The sequence below is a fragment of the Anomalospiza imberbis genome, chromosome 2 (genome assembly GCF_031753505.1).
Source record: "Anomalospiza imberbis isolate Cuckoo-Finch-1a 21T00152 chromosome 2, ASM3175350v1, whole genome shotgun sequence".
Lineage (NCBI taxonomy): Eukaryota > Metazoa > Chordata > Aves > Passeriformes > Viduidae > Anomalospiza > Anomalospiza imberbis.
In genome coordinates, this window is record NC_089682.1 from 55,431,180 (window position 1) to 55,458,944 (window position 27,765).

General features: G+C 43.0%; 1 protein-coding gene across 2 annotated transcripts; it reads right to left on the reverse strand.

Annotated features, from left to right (window-relative positions):
* Positions 1 to 624: 624 nt before the first annotated feature.
* On the reverse strand, positions 625 to 27,666 carry B4GALT4 (beta-1,4-galactosyltransferase 4). 2 transcript variants are annotated; one of them, XM_068181157.1, is made up of 7 exons: positions 27,562 to 27,666; positions 13,698 to 14,178; positions 11,872 to 12,104; positions 8,908 to 9,095; positions 4,120 to 4,242; positions 1,695 to 1,799; positions 625 to 1,257 (listed from the first exon to the last, which is right to left on the reverse strand). In XM_068181157.1, exons 2-7 carry the CDS (start codon positions 13,963 to 13,965, stop codon positions 1,116 to 1,118), a joined length of 1,059 nt encoding a protein of 352 aa, XP_068037258.1. In that variant the 5' UTR covers positions 13,966 to 14,178; positions 27,562 to 27,666; the 3' UTR covers positions 625 to 1,115. The 2 variants fall into 2 exon arrangements, with proteins under 2 accessions (XP_068037258.1, XP_068037257.1); XM_068181156.1 differs by lacking the exon at positions 27,562 to 27,666 and having other exon boundaries at positions 13,698 to 14,183.
* Positions 27,667 to 27,765: the final 99 nt, after the last annotated feature.

Here is a 27,765-nt window from a genome sequence, read left to right on the forward strand (position 1 = left end):
GAGACTGACACAGTCAGCCCCAACCCTTGCTGTAAACGTATTTTCTCTGCCAACTCAGTCTATAGCACTGCCTGCCAGGTGCAGTTATTTTGAGAGTTTGACACAGGGTATTTTGGCTTGTTACTTGAAGACAGAAAAACTCCATCATTTAAAAGCTGCATCTATGCCACTATACTTACAAAGGTTTAGTTTCGGTCTTCTCCACAATTGGAATAATGTCCTAAAAGAAACTCTGCCAAGCCTGGCTTCACATCAACATGTAAATACAGTTAAATACAATGCAGTAAGTCCAGTGCTCTAAGCAAGACTTCTGCACAAATGCAGCAGCACAGTGGAACAGCTGGTTATCCACAGCCTTTCACCTGTTTCTTAAGCAAGACTCACAGATGATAATGGGCTGGGTATGTATACAAATACACACTCTGCTAACAGTGTGGCCCAAAGCATTAAAGTATATGGAGTGGAATTTCTCCCCCTCCAACACAGCTGGCCACTGCCTTTCCTTCCCAGTCCCTGGAGAGTAACAGGCATCCTGCTGCAGAATGAGACTGATCACTGCCATGGGACAGGGCAGCAGTCCCGCAGCAGGAGACACTGTGGTGTGAAGAATGAGACACACTGGAGTTCAGTGGACTGCATTTATTGAGAAATTTGTAACATCTCCTTACCCATTACCATTACTGCCCTTCCATCACACATAAGCAGTTTTTCCTTAGGCCAGAAAAAGTAACTTTTCTCATCGAGTTTGTAGTTCTTGAAGAATTATTGTGCTTTTAATGAGACCACAAATAACTTTAGAAACAGTTGCAAAACAAAATATTTTTTCAGGGACTTGGTTCAAGTCCTTGGACCAGCCCAAACAAGGACACATTATAAAAATGTCCCAGCAAAAAGTGCATAGAAGAACATGAGGACCTGTCCCTTGGGTAAGTCCATAACTCCAGTCCTCACCAAAGGAAACTCTCAACCATCCAATGAGATGCTGTGAAGGAACACTTTACTTGCTCCTGTGCTACTGAAGGACTCTTCCAAGCAGGTGCTGGAAGTTATCTGCTCTAACAGCAGCCACAAAGGAGATCTGTTGCCATTTCCTGTAACTTGGGAGGTGCTGGCCCCTATGAGACCTTGGGCTGCACACTGAAGTCCACCGTGATGTTGATGTACAATGGGTTGTGTTCCACAGAGAGCAGTTTATAGGAACAGGAATTCAGCCCGTCTGTCTTCCATGTTCTAGAGACCTGACGGAGAAGCTTCATCCTGAGGACAGAGAGGAGAAAAATCATCACTGACGTGCACGGGAGTTTTGAGCTCTTTCCCAATGGTAGTAAATGTGGAAGCAAAGCTACTGCTATTTTTTATCTACTGGAAATACAAAGTCCTGTTGTTCCTGTTTTCAGCACAATCACATATGGGGAGAAAAATCCTTTGGCTCAATCTCTGAAATCATGCTTTAGTCATACCTATGTAAGTGTAATTTTGGAAGTTTGTAGGGAACACCACCCAGTCAGTTCTAGGAAGATCTCATGTAGAGAAAACAGCTGCCAGCTGTGAACTGTGTTGTCACAGTGGTGTCCCCTAGAGTCTCTGGGTACCACAAAAAGCTTCTTTGGCCTGGAGCAAAGACCTTGTCCCCCAGGTGCCTGGCTCAGCCACAGACCATGACAGTGCAAGGTAGAAACCTGTTCTTGACTCACCTCTCTCGATTCTCCTCATTACCATGGTCACGGTTGTGGAAGATCATTGTGTACCTGGCCACATCAGCAGGTGGCCTCACCACTTTCATCTTCTGCATCTCAACCCTACAAGAAGAAGTATTGTGAGGAAGACAACACCAGCTGTTAATGAAAAAAACCCAGTAGTTGGAGGCTTCATCTCTTGTAGATGCTGTGGAAGTAAATACAGAGAGTTGTAAAAACTCATCTGCATCTCTTCCACAACCCATTTTGCCAGAGAAATGAGGCTCAGAGTTGCATTCCTGGAGAACAGGCTGGGGGGGGTGACAGATACACCTATCTTTTGAACAGAAGCAGGTAACTACTTAGAGTAGAGATGTAGAGTTTTAAGCACTCATTATACAGCGGAGCAAATTTATATCAGTATTGACTAGACTACTCTGTACTGCCTGTAGCAAGTCTCCACATGTTCTGCAACAAGTTCGTCTCAACCCTTGCAATAAAACCCCTATACTTGATAGTTCTTCAAAAATAAATTAAAAGCTTATTTTCTTTTTTAGTAGCTGGCAGACAGCTGCAAAACTTTTATTTGTTCACATTAAGAAAATTTTCTGAGAACAATGCCAGAAGCACTGAGCCCTATGCATGGACTTAAATGTCTGAAATGAGGCACTTAGTTGGAGCTTTTGACCTTACATATATCTGTGGAGCACAGCTTTGCCCTGACAGCAGAAAGAAAGAAACTTTATGACAAGGGAATTAAGGAATAGTCCACCTCTTTGCTAGTCACTCATCAGCTGAAAGAAAAATAGGAAACCAAGTTTTGAAAAAACAGCCCCTTACAGACTTCCATTACTTTATAGCAGTAAATTATCAAACAACTACAACCAATGATCTAAAGAATCTCTCTGTGATACACGCCTCAGGAGGGGGCCCAAACGAGACCATCACCTTTGTTCCAGAGGCGGATCAGCAGAATGTGAGAGTCCCCGGCCCCGAATTCTGAGAGCACCGAAGAAATGCTGCCATCTACTGACTTCCCTCGGGAAGGCTCCAAGGATCTCTGCACAGCAACCCACCAGACAGCAAGCTTGCCATCACCTACCCCTGCAAACTCGGTCACCAGCCCAGCCCAGCTGCAGAGCACACGCTGGGTCAGGACTGGGTTTCCCCACCAAGACCGCAAGAGCTGCAAAGTTACAAAGGTGCCACACAAAAACATCACTTGTTTCCAACCCTTTGCAAACATCACAGAGACTCTAAGTAAATCTTGCTGTCCTGCTGCCCATGGGAACATCTGAAACAACTATCACCCATGGGAAGCCAGGGAATAAAATAGCACCAAGCCACCCCCTAAACTATAAAAGTCAGCTCCCAGGAGGTCATAGAGAATTTGGTGTGTCTAGGCAGGAGTAAGAAGGAAAAAATAGTTGTAGTTAGGTGACAGAAACCCATACCTGCAGCAGACCTTTCAGATTTCTTCAGACAGAGCTGAGCAATCTGCTGAACTGACACCGAGAAACACTTTTCATTTGTAAGTTCCTAACTTCTAACACACTTTATCCCCTGTGTATTTACATAACATCACCAGAGATATAAATTTTATGTCCCCAAAATGTTTGTTTGCATATTTAAGCAACCGAAAAGGATAACAAGTTAAAAATGACGGAGTATAAACCAAGTTACAAACTGACAGGCTCTGCCAGCAGAGCTTGTGGAGTTGTGGGTTCTTATCTACTGTTTGCTTGTGGTTTTTTCTCCATTTACTAATAGCAATGCAGGATTAGAGGTTTATTCCTAAGCAAAGGGCAAAAGATCAACATAAAAGTTTGGCTGACTTCTTTGTCCCACTAAACCTCTCCAGCCAACAGGTTTCTCCTACTTTGAGAGGTACATCTGCAAAATGAGTTTTCACAAGAGCAAAGGGCATATACATATATGTGTAGCCTTTCTAAAATTCAAGTTATTTGCTATCTTCACTATAATCAACACTACACAAATACAAACTAAGCCCTTCTTGGAGTAAATCCAGTAGTCAATGAATGCAAAACACCCAGTCCCACCAAAACACTCCCATATTCTAGCCAAGCACTGGAACTCCATACATTTGTGCATCTCTGGCAAACCACACTCCAGACTTCAATTATAACCGATTTCCAAGCAAGAATACAAATGCTGTGTGTCTGAGACAAAACCAAACCAAACCAAATAACTTAACCCACACCCAGCCAAAAGTGCTGTGAGGAAGAGGATTAGGCATCAGACATACCTAACCCTTGCAAAGAGAAAACTGCTCACAGAACTGCATCTTGGACTTCACATCTCCACTGCAGTACTGTTCAGTGCTGTTCTGAATGAAGGCCCCTGGGGTGTTTTGCTCTTGGAGGCTCAGTGAGAAATTGGGTCAATTTTCAAAATTTCTTAAAACTAGTTCCTCATTGTTTACCTGATTCGAAGGTCATCATCTTCTCCACCCCAACCCCAGTAGTTGTTAGAAAATCCATTCACTTTGGAAAACTGATCTCTTGTAAGAGCAGTTACACCTCCAAAATATCCCCGGTACCGTAACCTAGAGGTACAAGAAGAGAGAATGAAAAATTAAAAGTCAGATTCTATCAACAATGAAAACATCACCCTGATACTCCAGATCTAGACTTGTCTTTCACAGAGTTAAGGGTGCACAGATCCTTAAAAGCTGGTCCTGTTCTCTTTTCACAAAAAGATGGTGATTTGCTTTAGGCCAGAAAAAATTACCTCTCCAACTGAGAGAACAGAGTCTTATTCAGAAGCTTCTCTCTCTTTACACAATTCCCCTACCAGCCAAGCAGATATGTCATTTCAGGGACTCTCAGGTATAGAAAGCTATGCACTAATGTAGTGGAAGCTCTGCAATAACAACAGCGAGCCATTGATTATCTTAGAGCTGAATCTGAAAAACTTGGAAAGAAATCAGCTCACAGGCAAGGGCACGTATGCTACTGGATATTGCAATAGCAATTCCAAGGTAAAGTACAGTGCAAGTTACTTAGTAACCCAATGTAACAGAGCTCAGCTCTAAAGGAGATTAATTTATAACTTTTACCTTCCTCATTCTGAAAAATGCATCTACTTTAAAAAGATGTTTACATGTCATGCTTATCTGTCCTCTTAGCCATTCTGCTAATTGCTTCCTATGATGCTCTCTGTATCTGCCCTTAAGCTAACATTACAACACAGCCTCTACTATCTTGCCCCAGCCCATTCAGAGATGATGGGCACATGGCTGCAGATTACATTTTTACATGTATGTGAATCTAAACAGATTAACAAATTACCAGGGCTAGAAAGTAGTCATTGTGGCATTGGACATGCCAGACAGTGCTTATTGTTATTTTTGGCTTACCATGCACGTAATTTTAAAAACACCAAAAGAGAAAATAAACCAGCGCAAGACCCTCAACACCACCTCCCTCAAAACTATTTTTCCTGGCTGATTTTTGCTCACAGCATCACAGAGGACTTGTGAATGTCAAAGGGACCCCTGGAGATCACATAACCCAACCCCTGTCCTCAGAGCAGGGTCTGCTAGAGCAACTTGCTGAGGAACATGTTCTGTCAGATTCTGAGCATCTCCAAGGATGGAGACTCCACAATCTCTCTGGGAAGCATGTTCCAGTATTTGACCATCCTCACAGGAAAAAATAACTTTTTCATATATTTAAGTGGAATTTCCTGTATTTCAGTTTGTGCCCATTACCACTTGCCTTTCACTGAGAAGGGTCTGGCTCCAGAGTCTCTACTCCCTTCCGTCAGGTATGCATACACATTTCCAAGATCTCCCTCTGCCTTCTCTCTGCTAAACAGTCCTAGCACACCCAGCCTCCCTCACATGTCAGATGCTACATTCCCTTAATCATGTTCTCAGGCTCTCCTCAGACTTGCTCCAGTGTGTCCCAGAACTGGATGCAGTATTCCAGGTATCATGTCCGTGGTTGCTGAGTAGAAGGGAACAATCGCTTCCCCCAACCTGCTGATAACTTCCCCCTCAAGATGCCTCTGGCCTTTGTCACAAGGGCACACAGCTGGCCCAAGGTCCTTTCTGGTAAAGCTGCTTTCCAGACAGTTGGCCTCCAGCAGCTACTGGTGTACAGAGTTATTTCTCTCCAGGTGCAGGACACTGCATTTCCCTTTTTCAACTTCTCTGTTCAGATTCCTGCTGGCCACATTCTCCAGCCTGACAAAGGCCCTGCTACATAAACCTACATAAACCAACCGTGTGAGATTTCTGTCCTCTGAAAACCTGCTGAAGGTGCCATCTGCTGCATCTTCCAGGTTACTGATGAAGACTAACTAGTACCAGCCTCAGTATCAAACTCTGGTGTAAACCACTAGTGACTGGCCTCCAGCTGGACTTTGTTCTACTGAATAAGAACCCTTTGAGCCCAGCAGTTCCGGCAGTTTTAGCCCAATTAACTGTCCACACCTCATCAATTTGTCAGTGGGGCCATTATGGGAGACAGAGTTGAAAGCCTTCCTAAGATAAACATTATCCACTACTACACCCTCATCCAAGCTAGTCAAATCAGAGAAGGCTATCAGGTTGGTCAGGCCTGACTTATGAACAGATTTGTTCTCTCTCCTTTACCTCCCCCCCGGCGGAGACAAGCCACAAGGTAGAGGAAGTTCCATCAGGTTTTAATTACACATTACTACCTTGAGACTTCTGCTATGGATACTCCAGAGGAATACAGTAAACAAATTGAATGGACAGCAAGGAGGTCCCATAAACAGGAACAGCAGGACAGAGCCCTCCCCAGCCCTGCTGACTGACTTCCCATGCTCACACCCCACTGCTCACTTAATCACCCCGTAATTCCCCTACGCCACTGCAGAGGCAGACACCAAAGGATCCAGAGCTGGGGTGCACTGGGAGAAGTGGGGCCAGCAGGACGAGGGGAGGATTCTCCTCCCCTACTCAGCCCTAGAGAGGCCATATCTGGAGTGCTGTGTTCAGTTCTGGTCTCCACAATTCAAGAAAGACAAGGAACTACTGGAGAGGGTCCAGCAGAGGCCACAAGGATGATGAGGGGTCTGGAGAATCTCTCTTATGAGAAGAGGCTGCAGGAACTGGGCCTGTTTAATCTGGAGAAGACTGAGAGGGGATTTTATCAATGCAAATAAATATTGGCAAGGTGGGTGCCAAGGGGATGGTGCCAGACCCTTGAATGGTTTCTACTGACAGGATGAAGAGCAATGGCCATAAACTAAAATACAAAAAGTTCCACCTCACCATGAGGAAGAACTTCTTTCCATGGAGGGTGGAAGAGCACTAGTACAGGCTGCTTAGGGAGGTTGTGGACTCTCCCTCTCTGGAGACATTCCAAACCTGCTTGAGTTCCTGTGTCACCTGCTTTAGGTGACCCTGCCTTGGCAGAGGGGTTGGACTGGATGATTCCCAGAGGTCCCTTCCAACCCCATCCATTCTGTGATCCTGTAACCAGGACAGTGCTGCCCACTCAACCCTTCTCAGGCAGCACAGAACTGGCAGGGCCCAGGCATAACTTGCTCCCAGCTGACATCACCTGCAAAAATGCATCTCTGTAAGAACCCATGTAACCACCCCTTCCCTGAGGACAAGAGAACATCAGCTCTTTTGGAATGCTTAAAATTGGACTGAAGAATACATACAATAGGAATGGTCAGGAGGAAAAAATGTTTTGCTAGTGTCAAACAAAAACCTTAATTAAAAGAGAAGAGTTTTCCCAACCTTATCTTCAAAGTTTAATATATAAGTCTTCTATCTAAAAGAATCCAAAGCTGAGCTGTAGTTTATGTAGCTAAAGATAAGGTACTGGATCTCCAAAGGCACACAGCTACTGAGATTACTGCACACTGCATCACAATAGAATATAGCCCCCGGAAGAAAAATAATTCCCCCCACCCTACACCAGGAAACTAATAAAACCCCAAAACCAAAAAACAGACAAACAAAAAAACACCTCCCCCAAAAAACAGCCCAAAACCAAACCAAAACATAATAATATCCCACAAAATACAAACCAACCCACATTTCTGCCCATTTTGTGTTAATACAGAACATGGATGGGTTCCGTTTTCCCTGCCTCATCTGAGCAACATGTCCCAGTATGCTCACCTCAGCTGTAGCAAAACACTGAGGTCACCCAACCAGGATTTCAACCTGTGGTATCAGCTCAGTTCAAGTATCATTCTTGAGCTCAGAATCTGAATTCCTTCAGACATGCCTTGGAAGCAGAGCATTATTAACCCCACTTCATGGATGTGTAAACACAGGCAGTGACACAGATAAAGTATTAATTATCAATTCAAGTGGAATTATCAAATTCAAGCCACCAGCATTCCAGTGGAATACTCTGCAAGGCTCTGCAAGTGCTCCAAAATTCTGTCAGAAGCCTAGTACGTATGTACTTGTTCCAGTTTTCACTAAATGACTGGAAAGTGAATATTATTCTGTGTCCGTATTGGCACATCCCACCTCTTTCTCATATATTTAACAAAGGAAATGCAGAAGCAAACCAGAGCTTTACTTCAAAGTACTTTGAGATCAGCTTTTGAAAAGCTCACTTCTAATCAATATTTAGAGTGACGTGACATGAACTGAAACTTGAAAGAAACAAGTTCAATGAAAACTCTTTTAGTGATTAAATTCACCAAGCTCAGGAGCCTTTTCTCTCTGAGGTGGACTGAACTGGACTTTGAACTATTTATATCACATGAGCACTTAGGGCACTCATTTAAAAATCAGAATGATCCTGTGTTATACACTGTTCAGTCAAATAATTAAAGGACAGTCCTATGCCTTGGCAAATTCCCACGCTTGAGCTCTCAATATCAGACATTACCTCTTCAATAGCAGAAGTAAGTTACAGTAAGATCACATCCTCCCATCACAGGATCAGGAAAACTTGCAAATGTGTATCTAGCTCTGCCAGAAGGTCTCTGCACAACCTCTGGCACATTGCTTTCCTCTCGAAACACCCCTTAATTCAACTCCAGAAATCAGAGCAATGACAATGATCATTTGTGCAGGTGACCACAGGGCTGACTGCAGAGGTGTCTGTCCAGTTCTGTACTCCAGAGAGGTGAAGTATTACCATCAGAAACCTTGTGTCATGAGGAAGGGTAGATACCAGCACACAGCTCCATCAGAAGGGGAACATTATCAGTAAGACGGCATTTCCCTGTTGGTATTCTTTCCATATTCCTGGTTTCCTACCTGTATCCAGTATTGTTCCTGCCAACTACAAGGTGCTTTGGTTGTATGTCACACATGTAAATGTTAAAGTCATTTTCTGGCACCAGATCCACATCATGGAAAATGAAACAGTCCCAGTTTGCTTCTTTTAGGGCCTCTAGGTATCCTACATTCAGCAGTTTGGCTCGGTTAAATTTGGTGTTGCCAGCCTGTGGAAAAGAATGGGAAAAAACAACTCTGAAGAAAGTGCCACAGCTTTTGAACCAGAGCTGCTCCCGGGCATTTGTTCTGATTGCATGGTTTGCAACCATGCTCATGTGGCTTTTCCAGCACCTTGGGAGCAGTAACTGCACAGAGTGCCCCATCACACTGGGCACAGCATCCGAGTGGCCAACAGTGCAAAGTGTTTCTCCAGCCTCTATTCATCACAAACACTCCCAGCCAGGGCCAGGAAAGCCTGTACTTAGCTGGGTACCCCAAGTGTGACTGCTCCATGACTTAACTGCCCTTCTGTCCCAGTCCTGGAGTTACCATCAGGCTCCACAGCAGAAGAGGTACCAGTACAGTCTAGAAACTGGTGTTCTATACAACTGTGTCAGTAAGGCTCATGGAAGTTCTTTTTAAAAAAGCAAAACCAAACCAAACCCCCATGTTAATCCCATGCTAATTAGTCTCTAGATATCAGAGCCCTTGCCATGAATGATTTATGCCTGTCCCCTCAGCTTGGAAGACAGCAATGCTGAGAGTTCCCTGTATTTCCTCAGCTCACACATAAGTGACAGTGGGAGTGAAAAGCAGGTCTCTTCATTTGTACCTCCTACCTATAACCTGACGATGCTGTTACAGGGGACATGCTCCTAGCACAGAGCTTCACTTTTTTACTAGTCTTCATTGTTTGCTTTTGCTGTAAGTTACTTAGTATTTGCTTTTCAAAAATCTCATTTTTCACCTCTGAGATGCAAGTATATCCACACACACCATGCATGTTTTTAAGCTTATCAAGTCAACATTCAGTTTGGAGCAAGACATGTGCTTATCTTGCTATTTCCATTTTTTACCTGGCTGCACACTGTACCAGTTTGCAGAAGGCTTTCTGCTCTTGAGGACAAAGCGAGGATTTGCCTCAAGTTCCCACTTGGGAACCAGAGGGCCAACCCCAGCCCTCCCAGACACAGACAGGACAGTCATTTTCCAGAGCAAGGAACCTGTGTACTTGAAAGAATAATTTTTAAGATAATGTTTTCAAAATAAACTGCTTGGAATTCTAGCAAATTTTCTAGAAGGTGCCTGGACAGAAAGAGGGTCCATGGAAAAAGAGATAGAAGCTGGCCTCCCCAGGCTGAGAGAAGGTGAGCTGTAGGGAAAAGCTGTTGGATACAAAGCATGTTTTAGTGCTCTAAAAAGTAACACTTTGCTCTAAAGTAGGATTTGTTCACTAAAACAGCCATCTGCTCCAGAATGAAGATTTACGGGATTTATGACTCCATACCTGCAGTCTGAAAAATACAATACGGTGCCTATTCTGAGAAATTATGAGATGGATAATCAATTGCATCCATCCTTTGGAGAGAAATTTTCCAGTACAAAATTTAGATACAATTCACCCAAAATCAGGATGTCAAATTTCTGAATGTTTTTTTTTTTTTTTTGTGTGTGTGTGTTTTGTTTTTCTTAAAATGTCCCATATATAAAAATACCCATGAGACAGTCTCCTCCTGGGGATAAAAACATAGGTTATTGAGTGAACAGAACAAATCAGATGTCTGGTAAGGTACAGTTGGAAAACATCACTTGCGCCGAGTATCAAACCCAGCTAAGTTCAGGACAGCCTCTTTCATCTGCTTAAGTTCTGTTTTCCTCATCAGTGCAAGCCTCCACAACAGCCAAATGCCAGCTGACACGGCTTTCCATGTAAGAGAACATACTGAACAAACAGCAAAATTTATTCATCTTTTATCGAGGACAGAACTGTCTCCCTTTGTTTCTATGGAAGAAAAACACTGACCACAAGACAAACTTAGGTCGGGAAAGAAATTTAGGGATTACAAACTCACATTGTTTTGAGTGCAGCACTCATGTATGCACACATTTAGAGAAGCAGGACTTTAGAGATGTTAAAAGCAGCCCATAAAGAAGAAATCTGGAGTAAGCCCTCCAGTGGCTCACAGAAGAAATTACAAACAGCCCATTTAATCTATCTCCAAAGCAGACTGTGTATTTTAACAGTTAAATCCTGTTTGTCTTCCCTCAAAAGAGACCTAGAACAACCAACGGCATCACAAATCAAGAGAAAAAATGGATTTGTCCCAGAAGAGTTTTGTTAGACCCACTTTCCAGTCTTTGGGCATGCCTATCTACATGGAAAAGCAATGTGAAAGCTTCCACCCTTCCAAGCACAATCTCAGAGAGAACAAGTTCAGTCTTGACACTGCTGCACTCAGACAAAACTTCCATACTTCTGTATTACTTTTTGCTAACATGACAACAGCAGTTCTCCACTTCACATATTTCAATAAATTAAAAAGATATGCCCATTCTGCCAATAATTTATTCCTAACCACTGCTTCCTGCTAGAATGAGCCAGTAAATGTAAGATTATACTACATATTAATGCAGAAAAAAAGCCCTCATTTTTCCACTCTAGAGGCCACATGATGACTCTAAACAATGAAAGAACAATTAATTCCAAGTAAAAATATTGTGCCATGACTTTTATTGCTGTTCTGCTGAGACATTCAGGTGAGCAGAAGTTACTTAGACAGAGAAATTAACACCAGTGAAAGACACTGCCAATACTCCCCAGCTCTGAGATCCAGGAATGCCACCAGCAGTGGCTGCAGGCACTGTTGCATCCCTCAGCAAGCTGAATTGTTGGAAGCAGGCTTGGAGGACTGATGTCAGACAGCAGAGGCAGCAGAAGCCCCTCCCCAGGCTGCAGGGCACAGCCATCACCCTCACCCAAACAGCTCTGCACAGCTGCCTCACCTGGTGAATGACATAGATGCCATAATCCAGTTGCTGCCTTTGCAGGAAGGGGTGGAGGTGCTGCAGGAGGTACAGCAGATGCTTCTCCCGGTTGCGGTGTGGGATAAGGATGGCCACGTGCTGCAGGGCTGAGCACTCCACAGGGTGGTACCGGCCCTTGGCTACCTGAGGGTTCTCTTTTTGCACCTCTTCCAGTGTAACAGATGGTTTGAAGGAGAGTTTGCTGGCACCTCCTGTAAGAGAAGCACAAGAAACTTTCCTGAGTCATTTCAGGTTGTGGCTGGTCCAGTCACGTAATGAGGCACTATGTAATCAGTGTAAGAAACCCAGGTTCAAGCCCCAGCTAGCTTCCCTGCGCTTCCAAGAGAAAAGCAGTACTACAAGGATTCTATGCAGGCAGTGGAAGGAGAGGATGGTAAAGCATGTTAGTTGCTTAAACTGACTGTGAAGTAGTGGCAATAAAATAAAAATATTTTTTAAAAACCCTAGAGAAGTTCTAAGCTACTGCAGAAGGACTGTCCAGGAATGACTGCCAGGGCAAAGCAAAGGAGAAGAAAGTGGAAAGTGACACAGCACTGTGGTTATAAGAAGTCATCAGTACCTAAAGCACAAAAAAAAAAACCATGACAGGATTAAGGCTATAAATTAGTTAAGATAAAACATAGCAAGGCTTTCTGTAGCCAAATGAAATTTTCATCCCTTCTCTTGCACTAAGCTATAATCCCAGCTCCTCTAGACTCAGCAAGCCCATGAAAAAGTACAATACAGGCAACTGTGAAGGCTACAGACATTGCTGCATTTACTTAATCAAATGTGTCTTGGGGTCAGGGCAAGGGTGTGCAGGGAGACCGAAGGTTTTTGTACTACATCAGGGAACAAGGAATAATCTAGCTTCCCAAACAAATCCCTAATCAGGTTCACAATAAGGAAGAGAAAGAAGATAATTACATGATACTGATAATGAAGATAATGATATGATAATGATGCAAAGCAGGAGCCTGGTGCTGCTAGCAGTACCAAGCCAAGAAAAAAGTAGAATAATAAAAATGCCCAAACCAAGAAAACAGTCACCTATTTGAACCTTCATCATAATTAGTGCTAACTCCAGAAGTTAGCACTAGTTGCGAAGTCCTTCAATTGTCAATACAGAGACACAAAAGTATATTTAATAATAAAAAAGCAAAAAACTGAGGAAAGATGAAAACACTTGTGGTTAAGACAAAAATAATTTGATTTCTTAGAAAAGAAAAAGATGCACATGTTAGCAAGGGAAAAAGAAAAATTCCTTCATTAATCCCTGTTGGCAGGCAGGTGTCTGGCCACATCCAGGGAAGGGCTTCAGAACATACAGCAGTTGTTGGGAAGACAAATGCTGCCACCATGAACATCCCTCCTTCCTCCTTTCCCTGAGCTTTTACTGCTGACCATGATGAATGGCACAGACAAAGGGTGTGGAATACCCCTGCAGTCAGCTGGGGTCAGCAGTCCAGGCTGTGTCCACTCCCAGCCTCCTGCTCACCCCTCTGGATTTCAGGGGGCCAGGACAGACAGAGACAAAGCCTCATCAGAGTGCAAACACTGTTCAGAGTAGCCAAGTTACTGGGGTATTACCAAAGCTGTTTTATCAACAAATGCAGAGTGCAGCACCAGCTGCTGTCCCAGCCAGACCCAGCACAGGCACTGGGTGCCACAAGACGCTCCCTCACCCAGGAGTGCTGCCTGTATTGGTTTCACAGGAAAGGTATCCAACTGGAATATGGCTAGGAAGTCAGCAGCACTACAGTGGATTAACCTGTCAGAGAGGAGAGGAAAACACCATCACTTACGCAGGTATGGTGACAGAGCTGGGCAGGGACTCTGAAATGACTTCACCATGGGAACATCTGCAGTGGATTCAATCTTCTCTTCCTCTTGACTGTGCTGCAGGCTAGTTACCTTCCTGAAAAACTCCACCATGCTCTTAGCTTTAGGAATTTCCTGTCTGGTGTCCACTAAGTAACCGAATGTGGTCCATAGCACCATCACAAATAAAGTGACAAGCACCAACACTTTGAACTTATAGAAGAGGTTAAAAACATTCAAGCCCAAGGCCATGGCTTTCCCTGATGCACAAACAGCTTCCTCTGCTCTGATGCCGAGGCAGGTCACTGCATATCCAGTGGGGATGAAACCACAGCTCCCAATAAAAATGTCACAGTAGGGAAGTAAAGCTGGAGGTAGGGAGGGTTGCCACACTTCCTGCAGTTTTGAAATTCATGGAGCCATTGTATTGTTTGCTCTTCAAATGTCACAAAATATGACTTTAACCTGGACCACAAAAAAAGAAAAAAGGAAGGAGAAAATTAGTTTCTACCACCTCCACTGCTACACCTTCACAGATTCCATGAAAACAGGTAATGACAATACACAAATGGAACAGAAAGTATTAACAACTGGTCATAAACCAAGACACTGATCTTAGTTCAGCCACAAATCAGCTGCATGATTTTATGCAAATTACTTTCCTATTTTGTTCTTCCGTCTCAATCTTTCTTTTTTTTTAGATCAGAAAGTGCAACCACTACCCCCTGTTATGTCTGTGGACAGTGCCTGGCAATACACAGGTTTTATTACTTCTGTTCCTACCAAAATTAACAACAGCTGCAAAGCAAGAGATTCTGCTGGCTATGAGTAAAGCCCATCCAAAATGAAAACCACGTGAATCTCTGCAGAAATAAACTCTTTTCTTCTGAAAGACAGTATTATTGATGCTACATTGCTCTGCACAATGCAGTGTGAAACCCGTAACACCTGACTGGTATCAGAAATCATTATTCTTTATTTGCTCCCTGTCAGTACCACCTTTTGGGTCTTTGTCCAGTATTCTCCCTCTCACACACACTTGAAGGAGGAAAATCTTCCTGCTTTTTAAGGGAAAGGTTCAGTTTTTCAAAAGTGTTATGTATGTAAGGAGCCAATGCTTTATTCCACTTCCTGCCCTCTTTCAAGGGCTCCTCTTTCACTGCCATCATACTACAGTTACCACTCTACTTCTTTTGGCTGTTATTATCATCTCATAGCAAAGAAATAAAGAAATGTTAATAAAAGAGAGCTCTGATATAGAAAACACACAAGAAAATTGCAGCTTCTGAGAAGAACAAGGACTGATGCTAAATGAAGCAAAGGCAGTGATTAAAGACAATGCACATGAAACAGGCTAGATCAAAGAGAAGAAACATAAAAACATGGAAAAGGTTATTTTATACCAGCCTCTAAAGTACATGAGACCCTGGAGAGATATCACGGGCACAAGGAGTACAGTAACTCCACATTTCCACTAGCTTAGGCCTGGTGTCTTCTGAAGAATTTTGCTGAATTCCCATGGGAATGTGTACGGGAGCCTGACCCAGGACTACCAAGATGAACTCCCAAGCTTTCAGGGTTCACTGGGAATTACCAGCTGCTGTCCCTCCTGGCAGGCACTTCATGGAAAAGCCAACCTGCTCTTTCCATTCATATGCAACACACAGCAATGCTCTAAGTAAAGGGACTCAAAAAAAGGACAAAATTTCCTCCCTCTCCCACCCGTTTACACCCTGCAATAGCTGCACACAGGAAATTTGTGATAAGCTCTATGAATCCTCTGGGAGCAATGTGGGCACCATGGGTAATATTAGCTTGTAATTATTAAATCAAAGACCTTGGAATTTGCTTATCTAAACTCTACCTACAAGTTTCTATGGAATTATCTACATTGCTGCCTTTCATGGCCTCTCAGCTACTATGCAGCATTCATCAGGTGAAGCACTTTCCCCAAAGAGTGTAATTTTCTCCAAAACAAACCAAAGGTGTGACTGCACAAATGCATGCATGGGGAGGGAATTTCCTTCTCCATCACCCAATCCAAGTGCATCTCAGATTAACCTGGACTGAAAAGGACAACATAAAAGTTAAGATACTGAACGTGCAGCAAATTACTATCAAAAGTTGTTTACTATGTTCACAGCTTCCCACTTTCCCAGAAATGGACTACAATCTTTAAAAAGAGTTAAAACAGTTGCGCACCGCTGGTACTCAAATTAATGCAAATGGGCTCTCCCCCGTAAGAAATTATTTTGTCCATGATTAAAGTTAAAAATTAACTATCTGTTAACTAGTTAAAATTAACTATCCTGGAAAAGACATAAGGAAACACCAGGAGGCAGTCAGCAGGATTAGTCAGAAGAAGAAGCTTCTGAAATATTTTGTTGTTTTTGTTAAAATATCAGGAAGAGCATGCAGGTGTAAAATTGCTAAGGTACTAGGATATTAAAATTATGGACATAATTATGAATTTACTGCACCAACCTTATTTCTACTTTCTTCCACTCCTATTCCAAATCTCACACATATGAATTTCCTTTGTCAGTTTTGCAAGATAATAAAAGTAGTTGCTACTAAAAGTTCACGTTACTTGTCTCTGACAAATCTTCACATTATACTACTGTCAGTGTGAATAATTTCCCATAATAACTAAACTCACATCTCCTCTGGCTTCTATGGCAGCAACACAATGCTGTTCCTGCTTAAAATACACTTGAGCAGGACAGCATATGCACATAAGATCACAACCATTAGTCACCTTCAGCTCATCACAGAGCTCATGCAGAAGGGCAATAATTCACATTTCAGAAACCTGCAGTTTGATTTTTTGGTGTTATCTACAGAGAATACAGCACGTATTTCAAAATGCAGACACACAAAGGTGTTTTGGTATTTTAAATGGAAGAACACAGATGAATTAATTTACACAGTAATTTACCTTACATTATTACTTCAGAGGTTAAAAGGTTGTTTGCCTGGCTTTTTTCCCCTGAAACATGAGAATGGCATGTGCACAGAAAGGGAAACCTGATTCTACCAACAGAGAAGGAAAAACTGTGGAAGAACTGTACCCTTATGAATGAAGATGAAAGTAAAGAGCTGTCACTTTTATGACTCCTGCCAAAGACAGAACTTGGGAACTTAAGAGGACAATAACTGAGAATAAAAGGACAAGCAAGAAGTTAAGCCTCAATAAGAACCTGCCTGTCAGAGAAACAAAAAAATCCTTGGCCATTGCCCCTCTGGAGGGTGTTGTGTTACCATTTCACACTAAGGACTCTTCAGTTAAAAAAGTCATCTTTCACCAGCAAGCCTAAAGTACCTTGGTTGCCAAGTCGGGCAGCTAACCTAGAGTCAAGAAGACCAGAGCTTGGCTCTTGTTAAAGAAAAAAAAAAGTTAGGCTCAGGGCCTGCTGCTATAAAGCCATACTTGGAGAAGTAGTATAAAAGCCAGAGTTATAATACATAACATAAAATCATTATTAAGGGAATAGTCTTAATCAAATACTGATTAGAATAGTCATGCAAAACCTACCCCAGCCTTAATAGTCTTGACAGTAACAACTGAGGCAGAAGAGACATTCAGTAGCTGAGTCCTTTCCACATCCTGAGCAACCAAAGTCCCCCGTCCCATCTTTCTTTTGTTCCTTATGTAGTTAATGAAGCACATCTTTTCTTATTTGATATCCCTGGATTATGGCTGATATATTGGTTGGGAGTGGTGGTGAAAAAAGGCCACCTAGTCATACATTATACCATGTGCAAACAAAAATTTGATACTGAACAAAACTTGCTAGAAACAATAGTATCTCAGAAGCTGGAAACATGGTTCTTTTTTTCCTGTACTTCATAACTCAGGGTGACCAACCCTCAACCATGGGTGGAAGAACACTTGTGGTGCAACTAAACTCTTCCCATAGCTCTAAAACCTGACTCTAGTTGTGTGTGACCTTCATAAAACAGACCAAAGAAACTTTCATAGGAAACAAAGCGCAACTTTCTTGTGAAAAAAAATCTCAGCGAAGCATAACCAAACCTAGTTTAGAAAGTTACAGCTGGCTAGAAGGGTATGGCCCTTCAGACCACAGGTCAAAACCACCACAGTACCCATTTCAAAATGCATAACAGAAAAAAATTAAACAGAAAAAGCCACACTTATGCAAATATGGCCTAAATCAGAATTCTGAAATTGATGGAAAAGGTGAAAGGTCTCCATCTACATGCAGATATACTCGTACCTAGACAGATGCTGTAACACAATTGTAAATAGCTCCCTGATCATGTTGAGGCACAAAAATAGTGCATGTTCTGCCTTCCCCAATATCACATCTGTACCAACAACTGTCCCTGTGCTCTGCAGCTTGTCTGACAATGCAAGTTCTATAGCCTGCTATGTGTTTTGAATCACATGCCAAACGCTGCTTCCTTGTTGGAAGGTTCCTGGCAATGCTCGTAAGATATTTTATCTGCAGGAACCCATCCAGGACACAGAGCTGTATGACTCTTTCAGGAACAGTGGCGGTCAGTTGTCATCCTTGAGCCTGATGGCACAAACATGAAGCCCTAACTTGCCCTTTTCCATCCAGGCAATCCAAAATAGTAAGCAAGGTTCCAGCATGGACAAGACTTCTTCTGAAGCAAACTAGGAAGATCAGAACCCCGTCCACACCCATCTGGTGTTTTCCCAGCAGAAACACACACGCATTGGAGTCCGACACATTGTGCAAGCACAGAATGAGCAAGCAACACACGTACAAGCTGGTTTTCCATGTAAAGGCTGCAGGGTCAGCCTGTGCATTTGGCTCCTCATTGAAGCCAGTAGCACTACCAAGCTCAGAAATGCTCAGGAATACTGGACTAAAGGCTGCTCTTTTTCATCAATGCAGACTTCCTAGACAAAGTCTGCATCAGCCAGAAGACTGAGAACTGATAGCCCTGATCTAGATATCAGTGAAGGAAAGTAACCTTATGAACAAAATTTGGTAAGTAACTGGAGTTGATAAAAACTCATTATGTTCCAAACACTGATTTTTCCCTGATAAATTTTTAGATAAAAACTGTCATTATGATAATTATGCTAAAGTCTAGATTACTTATAAAAAAAAAGTTATGCTTAACAGTATAAATAATCAGTGAGAACATGGTGCCTAAATTTTACTTTTCATATGCTCACATTTACAACTATTCACCCTGTAGGGGTGAAAGATATTTTCATCTGATGAAAGGAAAATTAATTTTTAATTTACACAAACCAACTTTCTGACTACCTGTTTCACATGGTCGAGTAAGGACAGATTTCCCATGCAGGATTTTCCAGAAGCCCCTGCAAGCTCCTCAAGCTCATGAACAAATTCCAAAGGCAGCAGAACAGGTTCAGCAGCAACAAGCATTCACTTCAACCTAACTCTAAAAAGTGTAATAAGTTCAAGCAGGAAATGAAGCATGAAAGTTCCCTGGGACTGCATTTAATCAGCTCTGTACTAAACAGACAATTATTTGTTATTTATCTAGGCCAAAATCAAAAGCAGCAATGGGTTAGCTCCGGGTGCATCAGGACGCGTAGCAGTCTTCTTCATGAAATCCACCAAGAAGGAATTAAAATTCCCGACAACTGGCAAGGCAGAAAGATCACTGTACAGCATGAGCTTTTCTATGCAGGATAGTTAAAGTCTTCAAGTTTTACAAGAGTCTATACCTGCTCCTTTCACCGGCATTTCCTTCTTTTCAACAGATTCTTTGTTGTAGGGCGTTAAGCCAATAGCTTTTAACACTTCTTTTACGTGACACTTTCATAATCCTATTACCTCTTCCTATTTAAAACCCACCAACTGCAGAGAAATGGTGCTATTTCAAAAGAAAAGCAATCAACAAAAAAGATAAATCCAATCCCCAAACAAACTCCCTTTCCACTTCTCAGAATTTCAAGCCGAATAAAGAAAGCACATTAAACAACTCACTGCTGCTGCCACATCCCTTCTTCCTGTCAAACACTCCCTCCAAGAACTTACCAAGAGCATTTCACAAGCAGCAGACACTTTTCATCTAGGAAACCCCACACCATAAAGAGACCTCTGTTACCTCTCACAGGCTGCAGGAAAGAATCAGCTCAGTATCACAGGATGGGAAAAAAAAATAAAAAGGAAAAAGAAACAAATAAAAGACCCAACACATCCCACTTTTCCTCAGGCCAAAGAGGCTCTGTGGTGCTGTCCCACATGCCCCTCCCTCAGCTCATGAACGAGCCCGGGATGGCAGCCAGCCTCCCTCCTTTCCTCCTAGCACAGCAGAACCAGCACACAGGCACTCAGGCATACGGGAAAGAAGCAATACTGCTCAGAAATAATTCCCACAAAGGCTCAAGCCTTTGCCCCTAAAAGAAAACCACAATCTATTAGTGCCCTTTTGGCATCTTCTCCATTTGGAGATTTAAACATTAGAGATGTCATTCTTCTTACACACATCAAGCTGCCCACTCTCTTGTCCATATCTGTGGAGAAGTCCTAGTACTCCCACTACGCTCCTCTCTGTTATCACCTAGACATACCCACTGATGACAGTCCCTACTGTCTACTTTATGCAAACAGCCTGGCTCACTGACCCTTTTCATGAAAAGCAATTTCCTATTACTAGGTTGTCCCTCCCTGGTGCTTTTTCTACCACTCTGACCTGTAAAACTCCTCTAGCAACCCCACGGGATCAGCTGGATTGAAACAGAGGTGTCACTTTGTCATGTCACCCACCTGGGGCTCCCTCAGACTACCAGGGATGCAGCATTGCAACAGGGTACATGCGTAAGGTGGATTGCAATAAAGAATGGGAGAGAAAGTACAGGTACAGCCTCATGACAAAGTGTTAAATCTCTTGTAACTCCAACCTGTTTGAACCCTTTGGGCAATACATGCATTCCAAGCAGGTAGGTATTTCAAGGTTCCCCCAGTCAGTGGCACCTCCTCTGTGCCACAAAGGTCTTATCTATTTTCAGGACTGCACAAGAATTTCAGGGGAAAGCTTCCTCATTTCAGACACTCAGTAGTGCAGAAAAAACCTTTAGCACTACTGCATGTTTCAACCGGTCAGTCACAAAGCCAGACCAGTCTGGGTCTCAACTGTCACTATCTCATCTTTCTCTCTGGTCCAGTCCCCAAACTATAATTTCTCTGCACCAGCACAAGCTCTCATGAAAACATGGAGCTAGCTAGATTAGGAAGCAAGCAGAATTTCTAGCAACCTTCTGTAATCCTTTGTCTACACTTCCCACTGAAAAATGTCAGAAAACCTGATAAGACAACCAGCAGAAAAACAGTAGTTCTGCTTACAGTTGACTGGGAATGGTTATTTTAGGAGAACGATAACAGATATTTCCAGGCAACGACAGGTAACATTCTACAAACTGCCTGGAACAAGGCAATTTTAAAGAGGAAATGTATGAGTTAAAAAGAAACAGACCAAGGTGCACCTGTGGGGCCTGATTACAGTAACAGCCACTGCCAGCTAAAATACTCCAGTTATGTCAAGAATACAAGGAGATACACAGATGTGCTGGCTCCACACTCTTTATTCTTTGATAACTGCTTGCTACTCAATATAAAAGAACAAAGGTACTGGCAGCTCCAACTCCCTGAATTACAAACCAAAAAAAAAAAAAAAAAGAAAAAAAAAAGATAAAAGAATACCTAACACACCAGGAAATAACTGCTGTGGTTTAACCCCAGCTGGCAACTCAACACCACACAGCCACTCCCTCAACTCTGCACCAACAGTGGGATGGGGGAGAGAATCAGAAAAGTGGAAGTGAGAAAACTCACAGGCTGAGATAAAAAACATTTCATAGGACATAAATGGAAGAAAATAATAATTGGAATAACTGTGGCAATAATGATAATTAGACTATACAACAGACATGATGCAGTTGCTCATCAATGCCCAGCCAGACCCTGAGCAGCTGCCCCTGGCCAGCAGCTGCCCCTCAGCTGATACACTGAGCATGATGCCCTTCAGTATGGAATACTCCTTCAGCCATTTTGAGTCAGCTCTTCTGGCTGTGCCCCCTCACAAATTCTTGTGCCACTCCAGCATTTTCACTGGCAGAACATGGGAAACTGAGAAGTCTATGACTCGGGGTAAACACTACTCAGCAACAACCAAAACATTCCTGTGTTATCAACTTAATTCTCATACTAAATAAAAAACACACCACTGTTCCAGCTACCAGGAAGAAAATTAACCCTATCCCTGCTGAAACCAGGGCAATAGCCTGGGTATTTTAGCTTACACAGCTTACTGTCTCCAGAAGCGTGGGCATCACAGAAGAAGCAATTGCAACGATGTAAATGAGGAAAGGCTTGACAGATAAATACAATAAATCCATTACATAAAAAGAGAACATCACAGCAGAAAAGCACTGAAAAAGAACTTCCCATACATCTTTAACTCTGGCATGCAGGACAGAGAAGAAAATAGGAGTGTCTCATTATCTTGCATATCCCTAACAGGGACACCATTGTTCTTCCACTCCACGTTACCCTGAACAAGGAGTGCTATTCCCGTGTTCCAGCCTGCTCGGGTTTATGATCAATGAGCTGAGCAACTGTCTCTACAGGGAATGCATTAGACAAATGCAGCAGTCCCTAAGCACTGGTATATGTGAAATCCATTGTCCTTTGAGCGTGTGTTCCTGATTTTCTGGCTGCTAGACTCTCACTTTACCACTCTGGAACAGAAGAGAGGAAGGTAAAGACTCAGAGGTCAATTACCAACTGACAAGGCAGATTCAACCTGGGGAAAATTAATTTGTTGTCAATTAAAAATTGAGTAGGATGGTGAGAGACAAAAAGTACACTTCCCCTCCACTTCCTTCTTCCCAGGCTCAACTTCAATCATTCATTCCCACCTTATCCACTTCCCAAGCCACAACAGTGCAGGGGGACAAGGAATGCAGGTCACAGAATTATAGAATCATCTAGGTTGGAAAAAACTTCTATGATCATTGAGTCCACCTGCTAACCCAGCATTGCCAAGCCCACCACTAAACCATGTCCCTAAGCACCAAATCTACAAGACTTGGGAATACTTCCAGAAACAGCAACTCAACCACTTCAAAGGGCAGCCTGCTCCAGGACTTGACAATCCTTTCCATAAGGAAATGTTTCCCAATATCCAATGTGAACCTTCCCTGGTGCAGCTTGAGGCTATTTCCTCTTGTCCTGTTGATTGTTACTTGGGAGAAGAGAATGACCCTTTCAGGTAGTTCTAAAGAGAGGTCAGGTCTCTCCCAAGTCTTCTTTTCTCCAGGCTAAACAACCCCAGCTCCCTCAGCTGCTCCTCACAGGACTTTTGCTCCAGACCTTTCACCAGTTCTGCTACCCTTGTCCAGACTTGTTTCAGCACCTCAACGTCCTTCTTGTAGTGAAGGACCCAGAAATGGACACCGGATTCAAGGTGTGGCCTCACCAGTGCTGAGTACAGGGGGACAATCACTATCCTAATCCTGGTGGGCACCCTGCTGCTGATCCAGGCCAGGATGTCAGAGGCTGCAGCTTCTTTCAAGGCATCTCCTCCTGCTACAACATGAGACTGACTACTGCACACTCTGGTGAGAGAGTTCTCCCCAGCCATAGCAAATGAGCGGGTGCTACTCCAATCCTGCAGTACAGTTTTCACTTTCCTGAGGCCCAGTGAACTCTGGTGCTACGCTAGGAAATGCAGTCTAGCGTCTCTAGGCCAAGAAACACATTTATGAATGGCCCCTCTTGTTACACAACTACAGCTGAGCCACTGACCTCACTGTAAGACACGGCACTGTCAGCCCAAGCCCAGCCAAAGCGACGGAGTGAGGGATACAGCAAACAGTTCTGGCACAGCCCATTGCTCCCTCATGCTTACCACAGAAATATTTGTTAAGCAATACAGCACTTTTTAAAAACACCTTCCTGTCCAAGATGAGTGGAATATCCTGAAAAAAACACATGATAAAACACATCTCTGTGAACACAGGAACCTCATGTGTAATGGAATGCTCAGGTCACCTCAACTCAGCAATACCCTGTCTTCTTCTGGCAGCTGTGGCCTTGCTGGAGGGGCATCAGTCAGTATAGACGACAGAGGCCAGAGGCCTTGACACTTTACAAAAACACTTCAACACATTCCTGGTCAAATTCCTCACTCAACTCTCTCCTGCACAGTATAATAACATCTGAGAAAACCACTACATTACAGTATCACATATTCTTATTTCAGCTTCACAATATATTTTTTTAAATGAAAGTGTCAACCACAGATAGCTAAAGCAATACAGAAGTAGTGTAGACCTGTGGCTACTTAATACATGTATAATTTTCAGTTTACAAGTATCTATGAAAAAAGTTGAAAAAAAAAGAAAATTAATAGAGTTGAACACGTATTATGAAAGCATAACTAAGAACAGTTGTTTCTCATGAAGGTGCTTCAGCACAAGAACTGCACCAAAGACATTCCAGCTAAAGCTTCCTTAGGCATGAACAGATTTACTTTTTTACTACTTTTGCAGTCTTATCCCAGTAAGGATTACAAATTCTCAGCAAAGACATCCAACAAAAAGCTGCACAGATGGCATGACTTTGTTAAGCTATTAAATGTATGGTACCTTCCCCATGTTAAAACACAATTTACACCTATGCCTGCTTTCAACCAATCTGCAGATGGATTTTTATGCAATAGAAAAGTTTCAAACATATAACTTAAGAGCTCTAACTCAAAGTCCTTGGAAGTGATATGGCCTAGAACAACATTTTGGAGCTCAAAACGAGTACAACACTGCAGCAAGAAATTTTATCAAATGTTTGCAGAAGAAATTTGAAAAAAATATACTCCTGAGAGTCAGGATATTATTAAACCTTTTGGACAAGCAGCTCAGTAAAACTTCAGGCAGAGGAAGACCACTTATCACTCTTACACCCAGTTACTAATTTCCAACCAGATCCTGCTTGGGAGTTGTGATTGGGCTCCTCCTCTCCTACCCTCTCAGGACTAAAGAGCTCCTGTCTCCCCAACTCTCCTCACCAGAGCAGCAGACGGGCTCTCTCTCTTTCCAGGAAGAAGAGAGGTCAAGAGGGATGATACTTAACTCAGAAGCAGAGCAGGGGGAAGTGGCTCCTTTCCAACCCTTCACTTCTCATTACTGTGCAGGTCTTATCCCTTCCCATCTCACTGATGAAAAAAATTAGATGCAAGAGTTCAGAAGTCAACTACAGGACTGAAGACTGAGGGTAAGCATAAGATCAGTGCTGATGATACCCCACCAACACCAGATCCAAATACATTGCTATTACTTGTAACTGTACACATTTACAATCACCACTGTATCCGTTTAAAAGGATTAGCTGAATTATAATGCGTGACAACTTTATCCCACAATTCACTGCCTGATAAATAAATATTTACTCAGCTCTCAGGACACCAAGATGACCCAATTGTAGCTGTAAGGCATGTTACTTGTAGGCGTGCCAAAGCACTTCAAACAGAAGACAAAACACTTATAAAACACTCTAAATATGTTGCAACCTATAAAGAAAAAAAGTGAAGGAAGCACTCTCCCATAATTTTAAAATATTTTCAAGCTCCCATTTGTATGCAGGGCAAAACCTTTAGTCTCTGAAGCAAAAAAAAAAAAACAGCTATCCCAGCAGCAGACCTGCTGGGTGTGACTTTTGAACTACATATTTGCAAAAAAAAAAAAAAAAAAAAAAAAGGTTTTTAACCAAATTCTTGCATCATTCAACCAGGCTACAGAATCTCAAGGCACACCTCCTTCAAACTAACAAAAGTCATGTTCACCGAACTCATAAAGCTAACTTAGACCTAAGATCATACAATAGAAAACCAGCAATCAAGCACCCCCCAATTTCTAATTTTCTCCTACATATTATTTAAAAGAGAAGGATTTGCCAACTCAAACCAAAGAGAAAAACAAAACCCCAAGCTTTCCAAAGTTGAAGTAGCAAATATCTTACTTCTAACTGAAACATATTTGTGAAAATGAAACACAGCTTTTACAAAAATGACAAGGAAATACCCACAGAAATAAAAAACAAGATCAATCATACCTAAAGGAAGTGTTTATCAAGAAAATTCATTACATTATCACAGTAGCATTATCTTGGATGAAAGGTGATACTTCACACTGTTAAAAAACGGTTCATGAAACATTATCCAAGCTGAGCAGTGAGAGAGAATAATACAAAACCCCAAAGTTGTGCTTCTATGTATTCTAAATTTAATCAGTGTTTGTAATTAACATCAGAAGACCTACAGAATCATCACTGAGTTGGCAAAGAAAAAAAATACTTAGAGAAAGAGCATCTCATGTAGCTACCAACTTCACTGACAAAAGCTGTAAATATTTAAGTTGAGGACTGTGAACTGATCCTAAAGTTTATTTCTTCTGGTTCTTTTAATAGTAACTATCTCAAAGACATCAAACTTTCACCTTCCTTTTCTCTAAACCTCTCTGTTGAAAACTGTCTTGTAAACCACCTCAGCTGTCTCTTGGGAACTTCCACAGCTGTTAAATGAAGGGGTAGAAAAAATGTTAAATCCACAAAAGATACTCATTGTTAACTCTTTGAGATAAGCAAGCGTTAGTAACAAATTGAATATACATATTCTCCTTTTTGACTATTACTATCAAAATGCTGTGAAAGTCTTAAAGTCTGCAAGGTTTCAAATCTTATCAGAGTTCTACTTTTAAAGTATTTATATTATGATTCAGAAATATAACCTTCTGGAATACTTGTGCTAGTAGCCCCACTTCTGCTCCCCCTCAACATCTGGAAACACATTTTACAGAATCACAGATTTAGCTTTGAGATCATCAAGTCCAACCTATGACCTAACACAACCTTATCAACTAAACCATGGCACTAAGTGCCACTTCCAATCTGTTTTTAAACACCTCCAGGGACAGCAACTCCACCACCTCCCCGGCAGCTCGTTCCAATGCCCAATCACTCTTTTTACGAAGGATTTATTCATCATGTCTAGCCTAAACTTCCCCTGGCACAGCTTAAGACTGTGTCCTCTTGTCCTGTCACTGGTTTCCTGGGAGAAGAGACCAACCCCTACCTAGCTACAACCTCCTTTCAGGTAGTTGTTTCCATCATCATCTGGAGTATTTTTGTCAAATGACAGTTTCTGTGAACCTGTGCAAGTGTCCTCTCAAGCCGAATGTCACCATTCTGGCTCTTCCAAATTAACATCTGGAGCGGCAAGTGAAATAATTTATGTCCTGTCAGCGAGAAAATGTTTGGTGAAGAGCATCACTTGCCTTCGCTCCGGTTTCCACGTGTGAAATGGAGAAAATAACATCCGGTACTGCACTTACTTTAACACAAAATCATCCAAAGGCGTACTTAAAATGCAAAAACCAGTGCACTGCAGACGTCCTCCTGACTTACAATCCCGGAGCCCGAGTACAGTAACTACTTCCACCGGCTACGCAATTTTTACACATGTAACTATTGCCAATTATTTCAGTAAAGCTATGCTACGATGAACATTGCGTCCCGGCACACTTACTTGCACGATCACACCCTCAAGTCCTGCCTGTGATGCTCCATGAGGGGTTCCCACACGCACTTCCCTGGAAGTCCTGAGCTGCACAAGACGACCCAGTTTCGGCCACGGACCAGATGCTCCAAGTCCGAGGAGGCGCGATGAAACCAACACCCTTCGCCCTTTCGCTAACGAGCCCAAACCGAAGCAGCGGCCGGGCATTCGCTACCCCCCAGCCGCCCGCGCAGCCCCACCGCTCGCCCTCAGGACGGGCAGCCCCTCACCGCGCTGCCCGGCTCTGCACACGGAGCTCGTACTTACGGGGCCCGCGCCTCCCACCGCCCCCGGGGCCGCAGGGACAAGGACACGCTCCCGGCGCCACAGCCACACCGCCACGCTCCCGCCGCGGCCCCCGGCCCGCCGCCCACCCGCTCGCTCGCGCAGGCGCCCTGGCGCCGCGCCGCCCCTCCCCGCGCTCCCCTCAGCGCCCCTCCCGCCGCTGCCGCTGCCGCTGCCGGGCCATCC